This window comes from Oncorhynchus clarkii, chromosome 3, assembly GCF_045791955.1.
Source record: "Oncorhynchus clarkii lewisi isolate Uvic-CL-2024 chromosome 3, UVic_Ocla_1.0, whole genome shotgun sequence".
Taxonomy (NCBI): Eukaryota; Metazoa; Chordata; class Actinopteri; order Salmoniformes; family Salmonidae; genus Oncorhynchus; species Oncorhynchus clarkii.
The window spans coordinates 17,938,013-17,958,392 of NC_092149.1; the positions used below are offsets into that span (position 1 = coordinate 17,938,013).

At 45.5% G+C, this 20,380-nt stretch overlaps 1 protein-coding gene across 2 annotated transcripts in view; it reads left to right on the forward strand.

The window, feature by feature from the left end:
* The window catches only part of LOC139389880 (transmembrane protein 145-like), a 35,801-nt gene extending 19,326 nt beyond the window's left edge, over positions 1-16,475 (forward strand). Inside the window, exons 4-15 of one of the 2 annotated variants that reach the window (XM_071136896.1) lie at positions 1,902-1,988; positions 4,100-4,201; positions 6,578-6,662; positions 7,266-7,337; positions 8,695-8,763; positions 9,053-9,133; positions 10,557-10,635; positions 12,260-12,353; positions 13,152-13,324; positions 13,637-13,757; positions 15,203-15,391; positions 15,572-16,475. In XM_071136896.1, the coding sequence (XP_070992997.1) occupies positions 1,902-1,988; positions 4,100-4,201; positions 6,578-6,662; positions 7,266-7,337; positions 8,695-8,763; positions 9,053-9,133; positions 10,557-10,635; positions 12,260-12,353; positions 13,152-13,324; positions 13,637-13,757; positions 15,203-15,391; positions 15,572-15,811 (1,392 nt within the window). In that variant the 3' untranslated portion in view covers positions 15,812-16,475. The remainder of the gene's footprint in view (positions 1-1,901; positions 1,989-4,099; positions 4,202-6,577; positions 6,663-7,265; positions 7,338-8,694; positions 8,764-9,052; positions 9,134-10,556; positions 10,636-12,259; positions 12,354-13,151; positions 13,325-13,636; positions 13,758-15,202; positions 15,392-15,571) is intronic. The other variant, XM_071136903.1, reaches the window with a different exon arrangement.
* The last annotated feature ends 3,905 nt before the right edge of the window (positions 16,476-20,380 follow it).

Consider the following 20,380-nt stretch of genomic DNA (forward strand, 5'->3'; position numbering starts at 1 on the left):
ATCCAAGTTTATAATTTTAAAAGGCTAATTGATCATTAGAAAACCCTTTTGCAATTATGTTAGCACAGCTGAAAACTGTGGTTCTGATTAAAGAAGCAATAAAACTGGCCTTCTTTAGACTCGTTGAGTATCTGGAGCATCAGCATTTGTGGGTTCGATTACAGGCTCAAAATGTCCAGAAACAAATAACTTTCTTCTGAAACTCGTCAATCTATTCTTATTCTGAGAAATGAAGGCTATTTCATGCAAGAAATTGCCAAGAAACTGAAGATCTCGTACAACGCTGTGTACTAATCCCTTCACAGAACAGAGCAAACTTGCTCTAACCAGAATAGAAAGAGGAGTGGGAGGCCCCGGTGCACAACTGAGCAAGAGGACAAGTACATTAGAGTGTCTAGTTTGAGAAACAGATGCCTCACAAGACCTCAACTGGCAGCTTCATTAAATAGTACCCGCAAAACACCAGTCTCAAGGTCAACAGTGAAAAGGCGATTTTGGGATGCTGGCCTTCTAGGCAAAGTTGCAAAGAAAAAACATATCTCAGACTGGCCAATAAAAATAAAAGATTAAGATGGGCAAAAGAACACACACTGGACAGAGGAAGATTGGAAAAAAAAAGTGTTAAGGACAGACGAATCTAAGATTGAGGTGTTCGGATCACAAAGAAGAACATACGTGAGATGCAGAAAAAATGAAAAGATGCTGGAGGAGTGCTTGACGCCATCTGTCAAGCATGGTGGAGGCAATGTGATGGTCTGGGGGTACTTTGGTGGTGGTAAAGTGGGAGAGTTGTACAGGGTAAAAGGGATCTTGAAGAAGGAAGGCTATCCCTCCATTTTGCAACGCCATGCCATACCCTGTGGACGATGCTTAATTGGAGCCAATTTCCAGGACAATGACCCAAAACACAGCTCCAAACTATGCAAGAACTAATTAGGGAAGAACCAGTCAACTGGTATTCTGTCTGTGCTGGCCACTTCATTATAGTCACCGGATCTCAACCCTATTGAGCTTTTGTGGGAGCAGCTTGACCGCATGGTACGTAAGAAGTGTCCATCAAGCCAAACCAACTTGTGGGAGGTGCTTCAGAAAGCATGGGGTGAAATATTTTCAGATTACCTCAACAAATTGACAACTAGAATGCCAAAGGTCTGCAAGGCTGTAATTGCTGCAAATGGAAGATTCTTTGACGGAAGCAAAGTTTGAAGGACAATTATTATTTCAATTTAAAATCATTATTTATAACCTTGTCAACGTCTTGACAATATTTCCTATTCACTTTGCAACTATTTTCATGTATGTATTCATGGAAAAAAAGGACATTTCTAAGTGACCCCAAACTTTTGAACGGTAGTGCATATATCAAATTTTGCTAAAACATTGCTCTTTCCTTTAAATGGCTCTACTGTTAGGGATGGATCCTTGGCTGCAACGAGATGTTACAATTCCTCTCTTGAAGGCTTCATCTTTCACTGACATACGTTGGCAACTGAGGCAAAGTAGTGACTGGCTACAACTGGAGCAAGGCGTGAGAGTGAGACTAACCCTTCCCCCCAAAAACAATCTGTTTAAAACTATTCCTGTACTGCCCGTTCTTGTGGACTGTCGCATCCTGTACCAAACTAGACTCTAGAACATCACTTTGATTCCTGCCGGAATACCGCGCAACCTGCAAGACCCACAGGAGTCCTTTTCTACTTGCGACGTTCTATCTAATACCAACTGGGACTATGGGTGGACTCAAAATGGCTGCCAGTGATTATGCCATCATTGACATGAATGGAGATTCCCTTTCTATTCATTCTATTTCTATGGTTAGTTCGTCCAGTACCTGTGTGCATAATGTGATGTGTGTATGACACCGTTTCTTTATTATTCTTGACCGTATTTCTTGACCGCAGGACTGCTACCAGAAGGAGGCGGTGTTGAGACCAGAGAATAACCAGGTTATCAACTTGACCACACGCTACACCTGGTCTGGCTGTGTGGTAAGAACATGGACAACCTCTACAGCTCTCTGTCTTATATAGTGCCTTCAGAAAGTATTCATACCCATTGACGTATTCCACATTTCTGTTGTGTTACAGTCTGAATTCAAAATTAAATAGATTAAATATAAAAATACACACATACCACATAATGACAAAGTGAAACCATGTTTTAGAGATGTTTTGTTAATTTATTGAAAATAAAATATCAGAAATATCAATACCCTTTGCTATGACACTCCAAGCTGAGTTCAGGTGCATTCAATTTCCTTTGGTCGTACGTGAGATGTCGCTACAACTTGATTGGATTCCACCTGTGGCCAATAAAAACACACCGGTGTATATATAAGGTCCCACAGTTGATAGTGCATGTCAGAGCAGAAACCAGACCATGAAGTCCAGGGAACTCTCCGTAGAGCTCTGAGGGAGAATTGTGATGAGGCATATATCTGGGGAAGGGTGTAAAACAATTTATAGTGTTGAAAGGTTCCAAGAGCACAGTGGTCTCCAATCATTGGGAAATGGGAAAAATATGGATCTACCCAGACTCTGCCTAGAGCAGGCTGTCCAACCAAACTGAGCAACTGGGCAAGAAGGACCTTGGTCAGGGAGGTGACCAAGAACCCATTGACCACTCTGACAGAACTACAGAGTTCCTTGGCTGAGATGGGAGAACCTGCCAGAAGGACAACTGTCTCTACAGCACGGATATTTCAACTCTTTCCCTACGAGGTCCGGAGCCTGCTGGTTTACTGTTCTACCTGATAATTAATTAACCCAAATCAGTCCCTGATTAAAGGGCAACAAGGAAAAACTGCAGTGGAATTGGCTTTGAGGTCCAGAGTTGAGTTTGAAGGTTCTACAGCACTTCACCAATCTGGGTTTAGAGGGGGTGGCCAGACGGAAGCTACTCCTGAGAAAAAGGCACATGACAACACGCCTTTAGTTTACAAAAAGGCACATGAATGACTGAGATCATAAGGCAAAATATCAATTTAACTCTTGGCCTGAATGCAAAGTGCTATGTCTGGAGAAAACCAGGCACAGCTCCTCACCCGTCTAACACCATCCCTACTGTGAAGCATGGTGGTGTCAGACTCATGCCATGGGGATGCTTTTCAGCGGGAAGGACTCGGTGACTGGTAAGAATAGAGGTAACAACGAATGGAGCTAAATACAAGCAAATTCTTGGTGAGAACCTGCTTCAGAGTGCAAACAACCTTCAAAATGGGGCGAAGATTTACGTTCCAATAGGACAATGACCCCAAACATACAGCCAAAGTAACTCTGGAATGGCTTCAGAACAAGAATATGAAAGTCCTTGAGTGGCCCAGCCAAGACTTGAGTCCCTGTGGAAAGACTTGAAGATGTGGAAAGACTTGAAGATGTGGAAAGACTTGAAGATGTGGAAAGACTTGAACTTGAAGTGGAAAGACTTGAAGATTGCTGCTCCCCGCCACTACCCATCTAACAGAGCTTTAGAAAATCTGCAAGGAAGAATTGGAGAAAATCACCAAATCCATATGTGCAAAGCTGAAACAGACATACCCAAGACGACTCAAAGCTGAAACAGACATACCCAAGATGACTCAAAGCTGAAACAGACATACCCAAGACGTCTCAAAGCTGAAACAGACATACCAAGACGACTCAAGGCGGTAATTGCAGCGAAAGGTGCTTCTACAAAGTATTGACTCGGGTGTGAAAACGCATGTAATTGAGATATTTCTGTATTTAATTGTCAATAAACTTGCAAAAATGTCTAAACATCTTTTCACTTTGTCCGTATGAGGTATTGTGTAGATGGGTGAGGGAAAAAAATATTTAAACCATTTTTAATTCAGGCTGTAACACAACAAAATGTGGAATAAGTCAAGAGGTATGAATACTTTCTGAAGGCACTGTAAATGTGGGCTTGTCTTGTATGTTTTCCTATGGGACTGTGGTTGTTTTTAGTTCTAACTAAAATAGCTATTTTGAGGTGTGAGGAGTGTGTGTATGTGAGACAGAGGGGTCTGTGTGTAACTCCCTCTTTGGAAATGTGTTAGGATGTGTTGATTCAATGTGTTTTTGAAATATTAACTCTGTCTCTCTCTGTTTCTGTCTCTAAGGTGGAAGGAGAGGGAGATGAGGAGGTGCTGAGTTGTGTGGGAGGTCGTAGTTTCCGCTCGGTGAGGGAGAGATGGTGGTACATCGCTCTCAGCAAGTGTGGGGTGAGCACTGACCTTTCACTTCTCACTGATGGCTAGCGCACACAGACATTGTTACTCTGACACACACTGCACCCCCTCCCCACACACACATATCATATACACTCACAGATTGACATACAAAACATTAAGAACTCCTGCTCCTTCCATGTCAGAGTGACCAGGTTAATCCCTTATTGATGTCACTTGTTAAATCCATTTCAATCAGTGTAGATGAAGAGGATGAGACGGGTTAAAGGATTTTTAAGCCTTGACACAATTGAGACATGGATTGTGCGCCATTCAGAAGGTGAATGGGCAAAACAAAAAATGATTGTGCTGGGTTTTTCACGCTCAACAGTTTCCTGTGTGTATCAAGAATGGTTCACCACCCAAAGGACATCCAGCCAACTTGACACAAGTGTGGGAAGCATTGGAGTCAGCATGGGCCAGCATCCCTGTGGAAAGCTTTCGACACCTTGCATGCCCTGATGAATTGGGGGGGGGCAACTCAATATTAGGAAGGTGTTTGGTATGCTCAGTGTAGATCTTCTCTGAATGTGTGCTTTTGTGTGTGCATATGGATGCACAAGTGTGTGTGTGTGTGTGTGTGCCTGTGTGTGTGTGTGTGCGTGTGCGTGTGCGTGTGTGTGTGTGTGTGTGTGTGTGTGTGTGTGTGTGTGTATGTGTGTGTGTGTGCGCCTGTGTGTGTGTGTGTGTGTGCGCCTGTGTGTTGTGGCAGGGCCAGTGTATCCTAACACTGACTGGCAGTGTTGTGGTGTTAGTAGAGAGTGAGTGTTTGTGAAGAGGGACAGACAGGATTGAAGTGGATGTTTCCTGGAGAGTGTGTTGTGTTGTCACGGCAGCAAGTGGAGGGCTGTTGACGGACATGATGCCTAATGGTGTAGGACTGAAGTTAAAGCTCTGTCTCCGGCCCACATGGCCCTAGGGACTCTCCCCGTCTCGCCCAGCCTTACCTCGCCTGCACACTGCCAATATAATACACGCCTTCCACCCTCTCTCAGTTCTTACTCTCTCTGTCTTTCTCTTCACCTCTTTCTCTCATTCTTACTCTTTCTTTTTCACTCACTCTTTGAATCTCTCTTTTACCGTGGCCTTCTTTCTCTGCGTCACTTCATCTCCTCTCACTGCTGTCTCTCAATGTTTCTCTCTCCCTCCAACCCAGTCCTGCCTGTCTCCTCTCTCTCCCTCCAACCCAGTCCTGCCTGTCTCCTCTCTCTCCCTCCAACCCAGTCCTGCCTGTCTCCTCTCTCTCCCTCCAACACAGTCCTGCCTGTCTCCTCTCTCTCCCTCCAACACAGTCCTGCCTGTCTCCTCTCTCTCCCTCCAACACAGTCCTGCCTGTCTCCTCTCTCTCCCTCCAACACAGTCCTGCCTGTCTCCTCTCTCTCCCTCCAACACAGTCCTGCCTGTCTCCTCTCTCTCCCTCCAACACAGTCCTGCCTGTCTCCTCTCTCTCCCTCAACCCAGTTCTGCCTGTCTCCTCTCTCTCCCTCCAACCCAGTCCTGCCTGTCTCCTCTCACTGCTGTCTCTCAATGTTCCTCTCTCTCCCTCCAACCCAGTCCTGCCTGTCTCCTCTCTCTCCCTCCAACCCAGTCCTGCCTGTCTCCTCTCACTGCTGTCTCCTCCAACCCAGTCCTGCCTGTCTCCTCTCTCTCCCTCCAACCCAGTCCTGCCTGTCTCCTCTCTCTCCCTCCAACCCAGTCCTGCCTGTCTCCTCTCTCTCCCTCCAACCCAGTCCTGCCTGTCTCCTCTCTCCCTCCAACCCAGTCCTGCCTGTCTCCTCTCTCTCTCTCCAACCCAGTCCTGCCTGTCTCCTCTCTCTCTCTCCCTCCATCCCAGTCCTGCCTGTCTCCTCTCTCTCTCTCTCTCCCTCCAACCCAGTCCTGCCTGTCTCCTCTCTCTCTCTCCCTCCAACCCAGTCCTGCCTGTCTCCTCTCTCTCTCTCCCTCCAACCCAGTCCTGCCTGTCTCCTCTCACTGCTGTCTCTCAATGTCTCTCTCTTTCTCTCCCAGTCCTGCCTGTCTCCTCACTGCTCTCCGTCTCTCTCCCAGCCCTGCATGTCTCCTCTCACTACTCTCTGTCTCTCAAATTCTCTCTCCCTCTCTCCCAGTCCTGCCTGGCTAGTATTGATTTTGTGACAGTGCACGGTTCATGCTCCTCACTCCTCTGATGGAGGTTCTGAGATCGAGTCTTGGCTGGCAGATGAAATCAAAGGTTTTTTTCTCTCACTTACAGTACAACAACACAAACTCTAGAGGCTTTGAACTCTTCTCTGTGAAATGAGCTCTTTGTGCACTCACTGTCGCTCCATCTAACTCCCCGCTCTCTCCCTCTCCCTCTCCGTCTCCGTCTCTGTCTCTGTCTCTGTCTCTCAGGGGGAAGGTTTGCAGCTGGAGTATGAGATGAAGCTGACCAATGGCCAGTCTTTCTGGACACAACATTTCTCTGCAGACGAGTTTGGTGAGAACGACACAGATTACAGAATGAACGTTAATGGCTCGTCCAACACTATTTAACACGGCCAATAAAGCATATTAAAATGAACAAATTATTACAACGAAGGAATGGATGAATGAATTAATGATGATGGATTAACATGAGTGGATTGGGTAAAAAGGAAACGCAGTTTAGAAAAGGACAATATTAATATCTCTCTTATTCTGATGTTCTAATGACCTCTCTCTTTCTGTCTCTCTCTGTCACTCTCTCTTTTCCCCTCCCTCCCCCTCGTTCTCATCACCATCTCACACCCTCTATCTGCCCTCTCTCGTGCTTTTGATTTCATCCTCCATTTCTCCCTCTCTTTCTCCCTCTACCTCTCTCTTTTACCTCTCTCTCTCTCTCCTTTTCTCTCTCTCTCTTTATCTCTCTCTCTCCTTATCTCTCTCTCTGTCTCTCTCTCTATCTCTCTCTCTTTACCTCTTTATCTATCTCTCTCTCTCTCTCTCTCTCTCTCTCTCTGTCTCTCTCTCTCTCTCTACCTCTTTACCTCTCTCTTTCTACCTCTCTCTCTCTCTCTCTCTCTCTATCTACCTCTCACTGACCCCATGCCTCTATTCTCAGGGATCCTGGAAACTGACATCACGTTCCTGGTTATCTTCTCCCTGGTCTTCATCCTCTCATGTTATTTTGCCTGTAAGTGCCTGAGGAACAACATCAGATCTCGTCTTCCTCACACCAGAAAAGCACTTAGCAGCCAATCCTAACCTGAGATCTCGGCTCTTAACTCCCATCTTCACACAAATGTCTTATTGGCATTAATGCACCAATGCACCAAACGTCAGAATTAGTGCTAGTCCTTTCTGGAATTAAGACAAAGAGTGGAGGAATAGAGCTTGTCATTTTGGAGTCATGGGGGCATGCCTTTCTGGAATGAGGGAAGAGTGGCCCCTCTCTGGTGGAGGAACTTGTCATTAGGGCTGAACATGTAGCCGGGGAAAGTAAAGTGGGGCAGATGAAGGGAAGGCAGATGTGACAGAGTTACAATATGGAGAGTATCTTCTCAGATAATACAGCCCATGTGTCTACAAACACACAGACTCCTGCTGCACATACTAATGCCTAATACACCACTCCCCTCCCTCTCATTCTCTATCCTTCTTTTTACATTACCATCTCTGTTTTTGTGTCTATGTCACTGCATCTTTCCCCTCTAACCCATCGCTCTCTCTCTTTTCATCTGTTTCTCTCTCTCCTCTTCATCTCTCTCTCTTTTCATCTGTCTCTCTCTCTCTCATCTTCATCTGTCTCTCTCTCTCTCCTCTTCATCTGTCGCTCTCTCTCCTCTTCATCTGTCTCTCTCTCCTCTTCATCTCTCTCCTCTTCATCTGTCTCTCTCTCTCTCATCTTCATCTGTCTCTCTCTCTCCTCTTCATCTGTCGCTCTCTCTCCTCTTCATCTGTCGCTCTCTCTCCTCTTCATCTGTCGCTCTCTCCTCTTCATCTGTCTCTCTCTCTCCTCTTCATCTCTCTCCTCTTCATCTCTCCTCATCTCTCTCCCCTCTTCATCTGTCTCTCTCTCTCCTCTTCATTTCTCTCCTCTTCATCTGTCTCTCTCTCTCCTCTTCATCTCTCTCCTCTTCATCTCTCTCCTCTGCATCTGTCTCTCTCTCTCCTCTTCATTTCTCTCCTCTTCATCTGTCTCTCTCTCTCCTCTTCATCTCTCTCCTCTTCATCTCTCTCCTCTTCATCTGTCTCTCTCTCTCCTCATTTCTCTCTCCTCTTCATCTGTCTCTCTCTCTCCTCTTCATCTCTCTCCTCTTCATCTGTCTCTCTCTCCTCTTCATCTCTCTCCTCTTCATCTGTCTCTCTCTCCTCTTCATCTCTCTCTCTCTCCTCATCTCTTTCTCCTCTTCATCTGTCTCTCTCTCTCCTCTTCATCTCTCTCCTCTTCATCTGTCTCTCTCTCTGTCCTCTTCATCTCTCTCCTCTTCATCTGTCTCTTTCCTCTTCATATCTCTCTTTATTTGTCTCTCGCTCTCTATCTCTCCTAGATAATCTGAAAGGAAGGCAGCTTCTCCATACGACATATAAGATGTTTATGACTGCGGCTGGTGTAGAGGGTGAGTGTGGACCACAACTCCACTCATACACACACACACACACCCACAGGCGGCCGGCCGGCTGCAGCAGCATCACCATCTGACTCACACACTGCAGTCGTTGGCATCTCAGACATGGTAATGACTCCTTCTGATTATCATAGATATTAACCACTGCTTCAGCACCATACAGATAGCTCCCTGTCTCTGTATAGGGTAGGACTGCTGCTGCTATATGCAGCTCTGCAGTGCAGAACAGTGAAATATCCCTCTCTCTGTCTCTCCCTCTCCTCCCTCCTCCTCCCCTCAGTTGTCAGCCTTCTGTTCCACTGTATCTACTGGGGCCTGTATGCCAGAGATGGAGTGGGCAACGGCAGTCTCAAGATAATGGGTGAGTCTGATCATCACAAACACCCTGATAAAGGATGTAAAGCAGAATCACCCTGATAAAGGATGTAAAGCAAAAACACCCTGATAAAGGATGTAAAGCAGAAACACCCTGATAAAGGATGTAATGCAGAAACACCCTGATAAAGGATGTAATGCCGAAACACCCTGATAAAGAATGTAATGCAGAAACACCCTGATAAAGGATGTAATGCAGAAACACCTTGATAAAGGATGTAATGCCGAAACACCCTGATAAAGAATGTAATGCAGAAACACCCTGATAAAGTATGTAAAGCAGAAACACCCTGATAAAGGATGTAATGCAGAAACACCCTGATAAAGGATGTAATCCAGAAACACCCTGATAAAGGATGTAATGCCGAAACACCCTGATAAAGGATGTAATGCAGAAACACCCTGATAAAGGATGTAATCCAGAAACACCCTGATAAAGGATGTAATCCAGAAACACCCTGATAAAGGATGTAATGCAGAAACACCCTGATAAAGAATGTAATCCAGAAACACCCTGATAAAGGATGTAATCCAGAAACACCCTGATAAAGGATGTAAAGCAGAAACACCCTGATAAAGGATGTAATGCAGAAACACCCTGATAAAGGATGTAATGCAGAAACACCCTGATGAAGAATGTAATCCAGAAACACCCTGATGAAGGATGTAATGCAGAAACACCCTGATAAAGGATGTAAAGCAGAAACACCCTGATAAAGGATGTAATGCAGAAACACCCTGATAAAGGATGTAATGCAGAAACACCTTGATAAAGGATGTAATGCAGAAACACCCTGATAAAGGATGTAAAGCAGAAACACCCTGATAAAGGATGTAATGCAGAAACACCCTGATAAACGATGTAATGCAGAAACACCCTGATAAAGGATGTAATGCAGAAACACCCTGATAAAGGATGTAATGCAGAAACACCCTGATAAAGGATGTAATGCAGAAACACCCTGATAAAGGATGTAAAGCAGAAACACCCTGATAAAGGATGTAATGCAGAAACACCCTGATAAAGGATGTAAAGCAGAAACACCCTGATAAAGGATGTAATGCAGAAACACCCTGATAAACGATGTAATGCAGAAACACCCTGATAAACGATGTAATGCAGAAACACCCTGATAAAGGATGTAATCCAGAAACACCCTGATAAAGGATGTAAAGCAGAAACTTTCCCACACAACCCATGCAGTGTAAGAGAGTGCACATGAGAGGATGAGTGTGTCCTTATTTGGGTGTGTGTTGCAAGTGTGTGTGAGCGTGTACTGGAGTGAGTGAGTGACCTGATTTCAGGTTCTGGTATGATGTTACATATTCAGATAATATAACCTACTTACAGTAATCTTTCTTTCACTCTGTGGAGTTCTCATTTTCTTCCCATCTCTCTCTCTCTCCAGGGAAATTACTGTTCTCTGTCAGTTTCCTGGTGTTCCTACTGATGCTGATCCTGCTGGGAAAAGGCTTCACTGTCACCAGGTAGGGAGTGTGTGTGTGTGTGTGTGTCAGGCCGTCTCACCTATGGTCTCAGGGTCAGAGCTACAGTAGCTGTCCCAGCCTTAATAACACCCTTTACCATAGAGGACATGTCAGTCTAACTGCTTGGCTGGCTGACAGGTTCACTGCTTACAGTGTGTCTCAGGATTAAATCCTCCAGCCACTCTCTCTGTCTCCTTCTAACTCGTAACCAGTAGGCCAGTCTCTCTCTGTCTCCTTCTAACTCGTAACCAGTAGGCCAGTCTCTCTCTGTCTCCTTCTAACTCGTAACCAGTAGGCCAGTCTCTCTCTGTCTCCTTCTAACTCGTAACCAGTAGCCCAGTCTCTCTCTGTCTCCTTCTAACTCGTAACCAGTAGCCCAGTCTCTCTCTGTTTCCTTCTAACTCGTAACCAGTAGGCCAGTCTCTCTCTGTCTCCTTCTAACTCGTAACCAGTAGGCCAGTCTCTCTCTGTCTCCTTCTAACTCGTAACCAGTAGTTTCTCTCTGTCTCCTTCTAACTCGTAACCAGTAGGCCAGTCTCTCTCTGTCTCCTTCTAACTCGTAACCAGTAGGCCAGTCTCTCTCTGTCTCCTTCTAACTCGTAACCAGTAGGCCAGTCTCTCTCTGTCTCCTTCTAACTCGTAACCAGTAGTCTCTCTCTGTCTCCTTCTAACTCGTAACCAGTAGTCTCTCTCTGTCTCCTTCTAACTCGTAACCAGTAGTCTCTCTCTGTCTCCTTCTAACTCGTAACCAGTAGTCTCTCTCTGTCTCCTTCTAACTCGTAACCAGTAGTCTCTCTCTGTCTCCTTCTAACTCGTAACCAGTAGGCCAGTCTCTCTCTGTCTCCTTCTAACTCGTAACCAGTAGGCCAGTCTCTCTCTGTCTCCTTCTAACTCGTAACCAGTAGGCCAGTCTCTCTCTGTCTGCTTCTAACTCGTAACCAGTAGGCCAGTCTCTCTCTGTCTCCTTCTAACTCGTAACCAGTAGGCCAGTCTCTCTCTGTCTTACTCCTTCTAACTCGTAACCAGTAGCATAGTCTCTCTCTGTCTTACTCCTTCTAACTCGTAACCAGTAGCCCAGTCTCTCTGTCTTACTCCTTCTAACTCGTAACCAGTAGCCCAGTCTCTCTCTGTCTTACTCCTTCTAACTCGTAACCAGTAGGCCAGTCTCTCTCTGTCTTACTCCTTCTAACTCGTAACCAGTAGCCCAGTCTCTCTGTCTTACTCCTTCTAACTCGTAACCAGTAGCCCAGTCTCTCTCTGTCTTACTCCTTCTAACTCGTAACCAGTAGGCCAGTCTCTCTCTGTCTTACTCCTTCTAACTCGTAACCAGTAGCCCAGTCTCTCTCTGTCTTACTCCTTCTAACTCGTAACCAGTAGCCCAGTCTCTCTGTCTTACTCCTTCTAACTCGTAACCAGTAGCCCAGTCTCTCTCTGTCTTACTCCTTATAACTCGTAACCAGTAGGCCAGTCTCTCTCTGTCTTACTCCTTCTAACTCGTACCAGTAGCCCAGTCTCTCTCTGTCTTACTCCTTCTAACTCGTACCAGTATCCCAGAGAGAGTGTGTGTGTGTATTCATCTGTCTGTGTGAAAGCTAACCCCCCTGTGTGTATCCGTCTCTGTCAGGGCGAGGATCAGCCACAGTGGCTCTGTCAAGCTGTCCATCTACATGACAGTCTACACCGTCACCTATATCATCCTCTTCATATACGAGGCAGAGGTACTGCAGTCTACACTACAGAACTGCTGCTGCTACACTCCTACTGTCCATGCTATACGTGAAGGGCCAGTATATGACGGTCTAAGTTTCAACCGGGGATTCCTGTGTCCCACAACACTATGTTAGCCTACTGAGTTGAAGTCTAGGTATTAGCTCTAGGAGCTAGTCTTCAGGTCTCGGGCACGGTTACTCATCAGCCGAGCATGGATCACAGAATCACCTCCATTACAAGTGTAAAATGCGCTCTACTATAATTTAGAATGGGTCCCTCTTGAAAATGAGGTTCACATATCATGGAACCTCCTGGTAAGATAAAGGTGAAATTAAAGGGACCTACTCCTGATGTACTGTAGTATACAGGGATAGGAGTTTCTTACCCAGCCTGTCGGTGCCTAGCACTGGGCCTGTACATACATAATGCAGGGGACGACCGAGGGCAATCCTGTTTGACCAATGATATCCAGTCTCTGGCCTGTGAAACTGAATACATAGCCCGCAAGCAGAGGCACTGTCAATGACCCAGTTGTAGAGAAGTGTCAATGACGCACAAACAAACAAACAAACAAACAAACAAACATACATACATGTACACGCACACACTTGCAGACACACTCACCAACGAAAACGAGTAGATTTCACACCCCAACATGTCAGCAATCCACAGGCTGTTACAACACATGCTGGGGAACGTATTGTAATACACCTCTCTGCTATTTGAGGGTAAAGTTAGTAGGTTGATTAGTAGGGTGCGGTCCATTAGAGTGGTTGTATGATGTTGTAAGTGTGTGTGCGTCTCAGTTCTTTGACCCAGGTGAGGTGCTGTATGCATATGACAGCCCGGCGGGCTACGGTCTGATGGGTCTCCAGCTGCTGGCCTACGTGTGGTTCTGCTACGCAGTCCTGATCTCCCTCAAACACTACCCTGAGAAACAACCCTTCTACATCCCCTTCTTCACGGCATACACACTCTGGTGAGAGGACATAGCCCTACAACCCTTCACTCTCTGCATGCAGTTATTCTCTGTCAGGTTCATCAACTTCATTCCCTAAAAAGCATTGCACCCGATAAACTCCCCGTCTCCCTTATCCTTCCACTTCTCGCTTGCTCGTCTTAAATCCGTCCTCCTCCGCCTCTCGTTTCCTTTTGTCACAACTCCACCATATTCATTTTTTCTCCTTCCTTTACATATCTCAATCTCTCCCTTCCCTATCTCTCTCTCCTCTCTCTCTCTTAATAATCTCTCTCCCTCATTATCTCTCTCTCCTCTCTCTCCCTTTGGCAGGTTTTTCGCTGTGCCCGTCATGGCTCTGATAGCTAACTTTGGCATCCCTCGCTGGGCACGGGAGAAGATCGTCAACGGCATCCAACTGGGAATCCACCTCTATGCTCACATCGTATTCCTCGTTAGTACCCTTCATCTCTCTACACACTCACACACAGGCATGCATGTGCGCACACATACACACACTGCCTCACTGTTGACGTTAATTATCTCGAAGACCTCATCGCCCGCCTCGTTAGTAACCCCCTGCCCTTCACACGCAGGCATGCACACACTCACCTCTCTTTTAATATCTGTGTGTCATATCTCTCTGTCCTCATCGGCCTCTGCGTTAGTATACTCCCAAACCCAGACTTCTGCACCAGACCGAGCCTCTCGGTCCCAGACTTCTGCACCAGACCAAGCCTCTCGGTCCCAGGCTTCTGCACCAGACTGAGCCTCTCGGTCCCAGACTTCTGCACCAGACCGAGCCTCTCGGTCCCAGACTTCTGCACCAGACCGAGCCTCTCGGTCCCAGGCTTCTGCACCAGACTGAGCCTCTCGGTCCCAGACTTCTGCACCAGACTGAGCCTCTCGGTCCCAGACTTCTGCACCAGACTGAGCCTCTCGGTCCCAGACTTCTGCACCAGACTGAGCCTCTCGGTCCCAGACTTCTGCACCAGACCGAGCCTCTCGGTCCCAGACTTCTGCACGAGACTGAGCCTCTCTGTCCCAGACTTCTGCACCAGACCGAGCCTCTCGGTCCCAGACTTCTGCACGAGACTGAGCCTCTCGGTCCCAGACTTCTGCACCAGACCGAGCCTCTCGGTCCCAGACTTCTGCACGAGACTGAGCCTCTCGGTCCCAGACTTCTGCACCAGACCGAGCCTCTCGGTCCCAGACTTCTGCACCAGACCGAGCCTCTCGGTCCCAGACTTCTGCACCAGACCGAGCCTCTCGGTCCCAGACTTCTGCACCAGACCGAGCCTCTCGGTCCCAGACTTCTGCACCAGACCGAGCCTCTCGGTCCCAGGCTTCTGCACCAGACCGAGCCTCTCGGTCCCAGGCTTCTGCACCAGACCGAGCCTCTCGGTCCCAGGCTTCTGCACCAGACCGAGCCTCTCGGTCCCAGGCTTCTGCACCAGACCGAGCCTCTCGGTCCCAGACTTCTGCACCAGACCGAGCCTCTCGGTCCCAGACTTCTGCACCAGACCGAGCCTCTCGGTCCCAGACTTCTGCACCAGACCGAGCCTCTCGGTCCCAGACTTCTGCACCAGACCGAGCCTCTCGGTCCCAGACTTCTGCACCAGACCGAGCCTCTCGGTCCCAGACTTCTGCACCAGACCGAGCCTCTCGGTCCCAGGCTTCTGCACCAGACTGAGCCTATCGGTCCCTGACTTCTGTACCAGACTGAGCCTCTCTGTCCTTTGTTAGTGACACATTCAGACACATACTGTTCTGTTCTTATATGTGCAGGAATGTGTATCAGTGTATGGAGAATAGAGGGCAATATTTGTACAGACAATATTCTGAATATGATGCATTCCTCCCATCCGTCGCCTCTCCCCCCTCCCTGCCTCGCCACAGGCTATCACGCGGCCCTCTGCAGCCAATAAGAACTTCCCATACCACGTGCGGACCTCTCAGATCGGGATCCTGCTGTCTAGTCCGAAGGCGGGTGTGGCGAGTGAGAGTTTCCCCCACCATGCCTATGGGAACAGCTCCTTCCTGGGCGACTCCCAGCCCAACTTCACAGAACTCTTCTCCATCCAGTCGGTGAGTGGATGTATGATCTGAGGAGGATCTAGTAACTGATACTAAGGTCCGATATAGTCCCTGTAACACTCCAGAGGTGTTAGAGCACAGAGGAAGTTGTCAGAGAAGGATGTGGTAACTGATATTGTGACAAATACAACCCAGCATGACCTTTAACCTTTCAACCTTTACCTCCCTCAGGGCCCAGTGAAGACGGTGGAGGAGACGGTGGGCCGGAAGGGACAGGAAGTGCAGAGGAACAGTGAGCATAAGATCATCACCACCACGGCTGACCTGTCGTCACCCACCTTCCCCCCACTCCCTCCCCCCATGCTCCCCCGCCTCTCTGCCCACTCCCCCCCTCCTCCTCCACGACTCCCCTCCCACTTTACCGAGTACTTCAGCATGCAGGGGGGAGGGGGCGTGGGCACCAAGGCATGAGACAGACAGAGAGTAAGAGGGACACAGAGAGAAGGAGAAAGATCGAGAGGGAGGTGGAGGAAGATCAGGTAGCACAGAAAACAGGCTATGTTTAGCCACGAGGGAAGGATATAAGGAGGAAGAGAAGGGGAAGTCATCATAAGCAGACATGTGGAATAGAAGTTTGAAACGTCCCATTTTCACCTCTAAATAGAGAGAATGGGAAATGGCTGTGAGTTAAAGTGCTGAGCTTGTAAAAGAAAAAAAGAAGCAATAAATATTTGAACATGAGCAGGGAGAGAGGCACCGGGAGGGAGAGATGACAGGGTGGATGTAGCCTGACCAATAGAATGATAGGAGCGCACAGTGGAGACTGAACAAAACTCCTATGAACACTTTTATTCAAGAATTTATAAGGCATCAATGGAGAGGCTGAGGGAAACGTGTAAATAACTGAAGAGAATGAGTTACCATTACTCTAAAATAGTTGCAGAGTTTATATTACAAAAGGGATGGTTTTTTCCCCACATTGTTAAATTCCAAGTGGTGCTGTGACCATTGCAGTTCTCATGCCATTACATTGTACAAGAGTAAAATGTTCACTCACATCCTGAAACAATACATTCATGTTTTTTTCTTCATGTTTGACAGATGTTGTTAATACAAAATATTGAATTTCTCCATATATAATATGTTGGGATGATTTATATTCTTAGATATGCTGATTGCTCCAGGCTATAGGATTGATATACTGATGTTTAAGTGTACAATGTTCCGTTTACTGTGGACCACTGAGGTACTGCTAAAACAAGCATGTCTCTAAACTGATTATACTCCATGTGCTCATACCTGAGTAACAGCGTGCCTGTTGTACTAACTTTGTATATTTCATACCATATAGGCTAGTGAGGAGGTGTTAATAATGTCACTTCTTCTGGAACCTTATGTCATACTGTCCCCAGACAACTGTTTCAACTCCCAATAGTACTGTTCAGTTCTCACTGGAGTGCAAGATATTAGCTTGCTCTGAATGTAATTCCTTGATGTATGTAGACCTTGGTGAATGTATTAATGCAATAGAGCACAGGGAAAGGGGTGGTTTTAAAGTTAAATTATTATTTTTTACATAGAAATCATACTTATAGCTTGTTTTACTTTCAATTTCAGCCTCCATCCTTGACACATGATTTAAGGAGGGAAAGTTGTCCAGCGAGGATGTGAACTAACTTCACAATCACCCCCCCCCCCCCCCCCCGACTAGTATGTAATGATGTCATGTCAACTGCGTGAGGGGCTCACTGTTGTTTATCCATAAGTAGGAACAGTAGTTCTTCCTGACCATGAAAAGTCCTGGGCCCATAAACAACTAAAGCAAACCTTTTAGAGTAACTGTGAAAGTAGTAGCACCAACGTCCTGTTTGTCCTGCATGAAGCACTTTAATGTTCCCCTTCTCTTAGTTTTCTGTTCCACCATTTATTTCAAAGTGACTTTGATTAGCGCTTTAATCTGGATCATATGTATCCACACACTACATCCAATCATATTCCGGTATCAAATATACAAATGTTACCTGTAGATATGTTCATATTAATCAATGTTATCAAGTGTCATTATCAGACATTTCAAAATGTACATGTATCTTAATAACATTAAGTTGATTAAATAGCCTAATGATATCAATGTAAGGGGGTAGGGTGTAATTCACAAGACGGTGTCAAGGCCAATTTGCCACCTGTTTCATCTAAGAAATGGAAATAATGGAAGTAATCAACTACATTGTATTTTTTTTTTTGTATAACTTGTTAATATCTCAGTATGAAATGTGCAACTCTTTATTTTTTTTATCCAATCTGTAAAAACAAAAAAGGTGTGGGGGAAAGAATGGTGGTTAATTGACTGTTTCTAATGGTTGAATTAATAGCCCTTTACTACAGAAAGACAATGTCTGGAGTAGGCTTGGGTTGGTCAGACTGGTACCGCACATGTTATGTACATGAGAACATACAGTCAAAGGTATAATGTAGTCTGTAAAAAAGAATGACACTTGAATTAGATTGTTCTGGTGTTCTAAAGGTTTTGTCTCTGTAGGCGTATACAATTGAAGTCGGAAGTTTACATACACTTAGGTTGGAGTCATTAAAACTTGTTTTTCAACCACACCACAAATTTCTTAACAAACTATAGTTTTGACAAGTCAGTTAGGACATCTACTTTGTGTATGACACAAGTAATTTTTCCAACAATTGTTTACAGATTATTTCACTTATAATTCACTGTATAACAATTCCAGTGGATCAGAAGTTTACATACACTAAGTTGCCTCTAAACAGCTTGGAAAATTCCTGAAAATGATGTCATGGCTTTAGAAGCTTCTGATAGGCTAATTGACATAATTTGAATCAATTGGAGGTGTACTTGTGGATGTATTTCAAGGCCTACCTTCAAACGCAGTGCCTCTTTGCTTGACATCATGGGAAAATCAAAAGAAATCAGCCAAGACCTCAGAAAAAAATTGTCTGATTCATCCTTGGGAGCAATTTCCAAATGCCTGAAGGTACCACGTTCATCTGTACAAACAATAGTACGCAAGTATAAACCATGGGACTACGCTGACGTCATACCGCTCAGGAAGGATACGCATTCTGTCTCCTAGAGATGAACGTACTTTGGTGAGAAAAGTGCAAATCAATCCCAGAACAACAGCAAAGGACCCTGTGAAGATGCACAGGTACAAAAATATCTATATCCACAGTAAAATGAGCCTTATATCGATATAACCTGAAAGGCTGCTCAGCAAGGAAGAAGCCACTGCTCCAAAACCACCATAAAAAAGTCAGACTACGGTTTGCAACTGCACATGGGGACAAAGATCGTACTTTTTGGAGAAATGTCCTCTGGTCTGATCAAACAAAAATTTAACTGTTTGGCCATAATGACCATTGTTATGTTTGGAGGAAAAAGGGGGAGGCTTGCAAGCTGAAGAACACCATCCCAACTGTGAAGCACGGAAGTGGCAGCATCATGTTGTGGGGGTGCTTTGCTGCAGGAGGGACAGTTGCACTTCACAAAATAGATGGCATCATGAGGGAGGAAATTATGTGGATATATTGAAGCAACATCTCAAGACATCAGTCAGGAAGTTAGAGCTTGGTTGCAAATGGGTCTTCCATTTCCCCAAGCATACTTCCAAATGGGTCTTCCATACCCCAAGCATACTTCCAAAGTTGTGGCAAAAAGGACAACGAAGTCAAGTTATTGGAGTGGCCATCACAAAGCCCTGACCTCAATCCTATATAAAATTTGTGGGCAGAACTGAAAAAGCGTGTGCGAGCAAGGAGGCCTACAAACCTGACTCGGTTACGAGGAATGGGCCATAATTCACTCAATTTATTGTGGGAAGCTTGTGGAAGGCTACCCGAAACGTTTGACCCAATTTAAAGGCAATGCTACCAAATACTAATTGAGTGTATGTAAACTTCTGACCCACTGGGAATGTGATGAAAGAAATAAAAGCTGAAATCATTCTCTACTATAATTCTGACATTTCACATTCTTAAAATAAAGTGTTGATCCTAACTGGCCCAAGACAGGGAATTTTTACTAGGATTGAATGTCAGGAATTGTGAAAAACTTGAGTTTAAATGTATTTGGCTAAGGTGTATGTAAACTTCCGACTTCAACTGTATGTCTATTGCCTTTACAGTCCACTTGTCCATGGTTACGGATGCCATTACTTGACTGAATAGATTGATATTGACAGGCAGGTTCCATTCATCCTGTACAACAAGCTGCATGATCAATTTATCTATGGTATTTTGTCTATTAGACACAGACACAAGTGGAAGAGCAAAGGGAGAGGAGAGGGTTTTATATGCATGACAGACAACAGCACAGCTTCCTGGGTATTTCAAGAGGTCTGGTTAAGAGCACATTACTGAAGCACTGTTTGAAATTAATGCATTTTAATGGTGTCAAATTAGGATATTCTGAATACGCTGTACATACACTTTTTGCCAAATTAAAATGGTTGGTTTTATTAGAGGCCTTGTCAGTTTCTTTCATACCTTGGCAGTGTGAATGTGTATGTTTAATGTGATGTAGAAGGGCAAGGGCATTCGTCCAAAACATCTACTCCATCTTGGTACAGTACAATTACTTTTCTGGAACCTCACAATTAAGAGCGCTTACAGGCAAGTGGCAAAGGAGAACGGAGAGCCGGTCCAATTGAATGTAATTGCAATAGTTTTGGGGCAATTTAGGCAAGTAGTTACCAGTATGTGAAAACTGAACTCTACAGCAGCTCTTAACAAAACAGTTTGAATCTAAAACAGAATGAGTGTGTGATTTTGCCTGGTTGAAGGTGGTTGCTTTCATAAAACATCCTGCCTCTATTTGCCACTCTCTGTTTATTCTGAATCAGTAGAGAGATTAAAAACAGGACATCAACCATGATGATAATGAAAAGTTTGGGGGACATGTTTCTGAACCGTTAGTGGGATTAATAACAGCATATTTAATCACATCTGTTAAATTCACAGCAGTGCCATGAACAGAACTTTTCATTTGACTAAGTCAAAATAACAGAACAC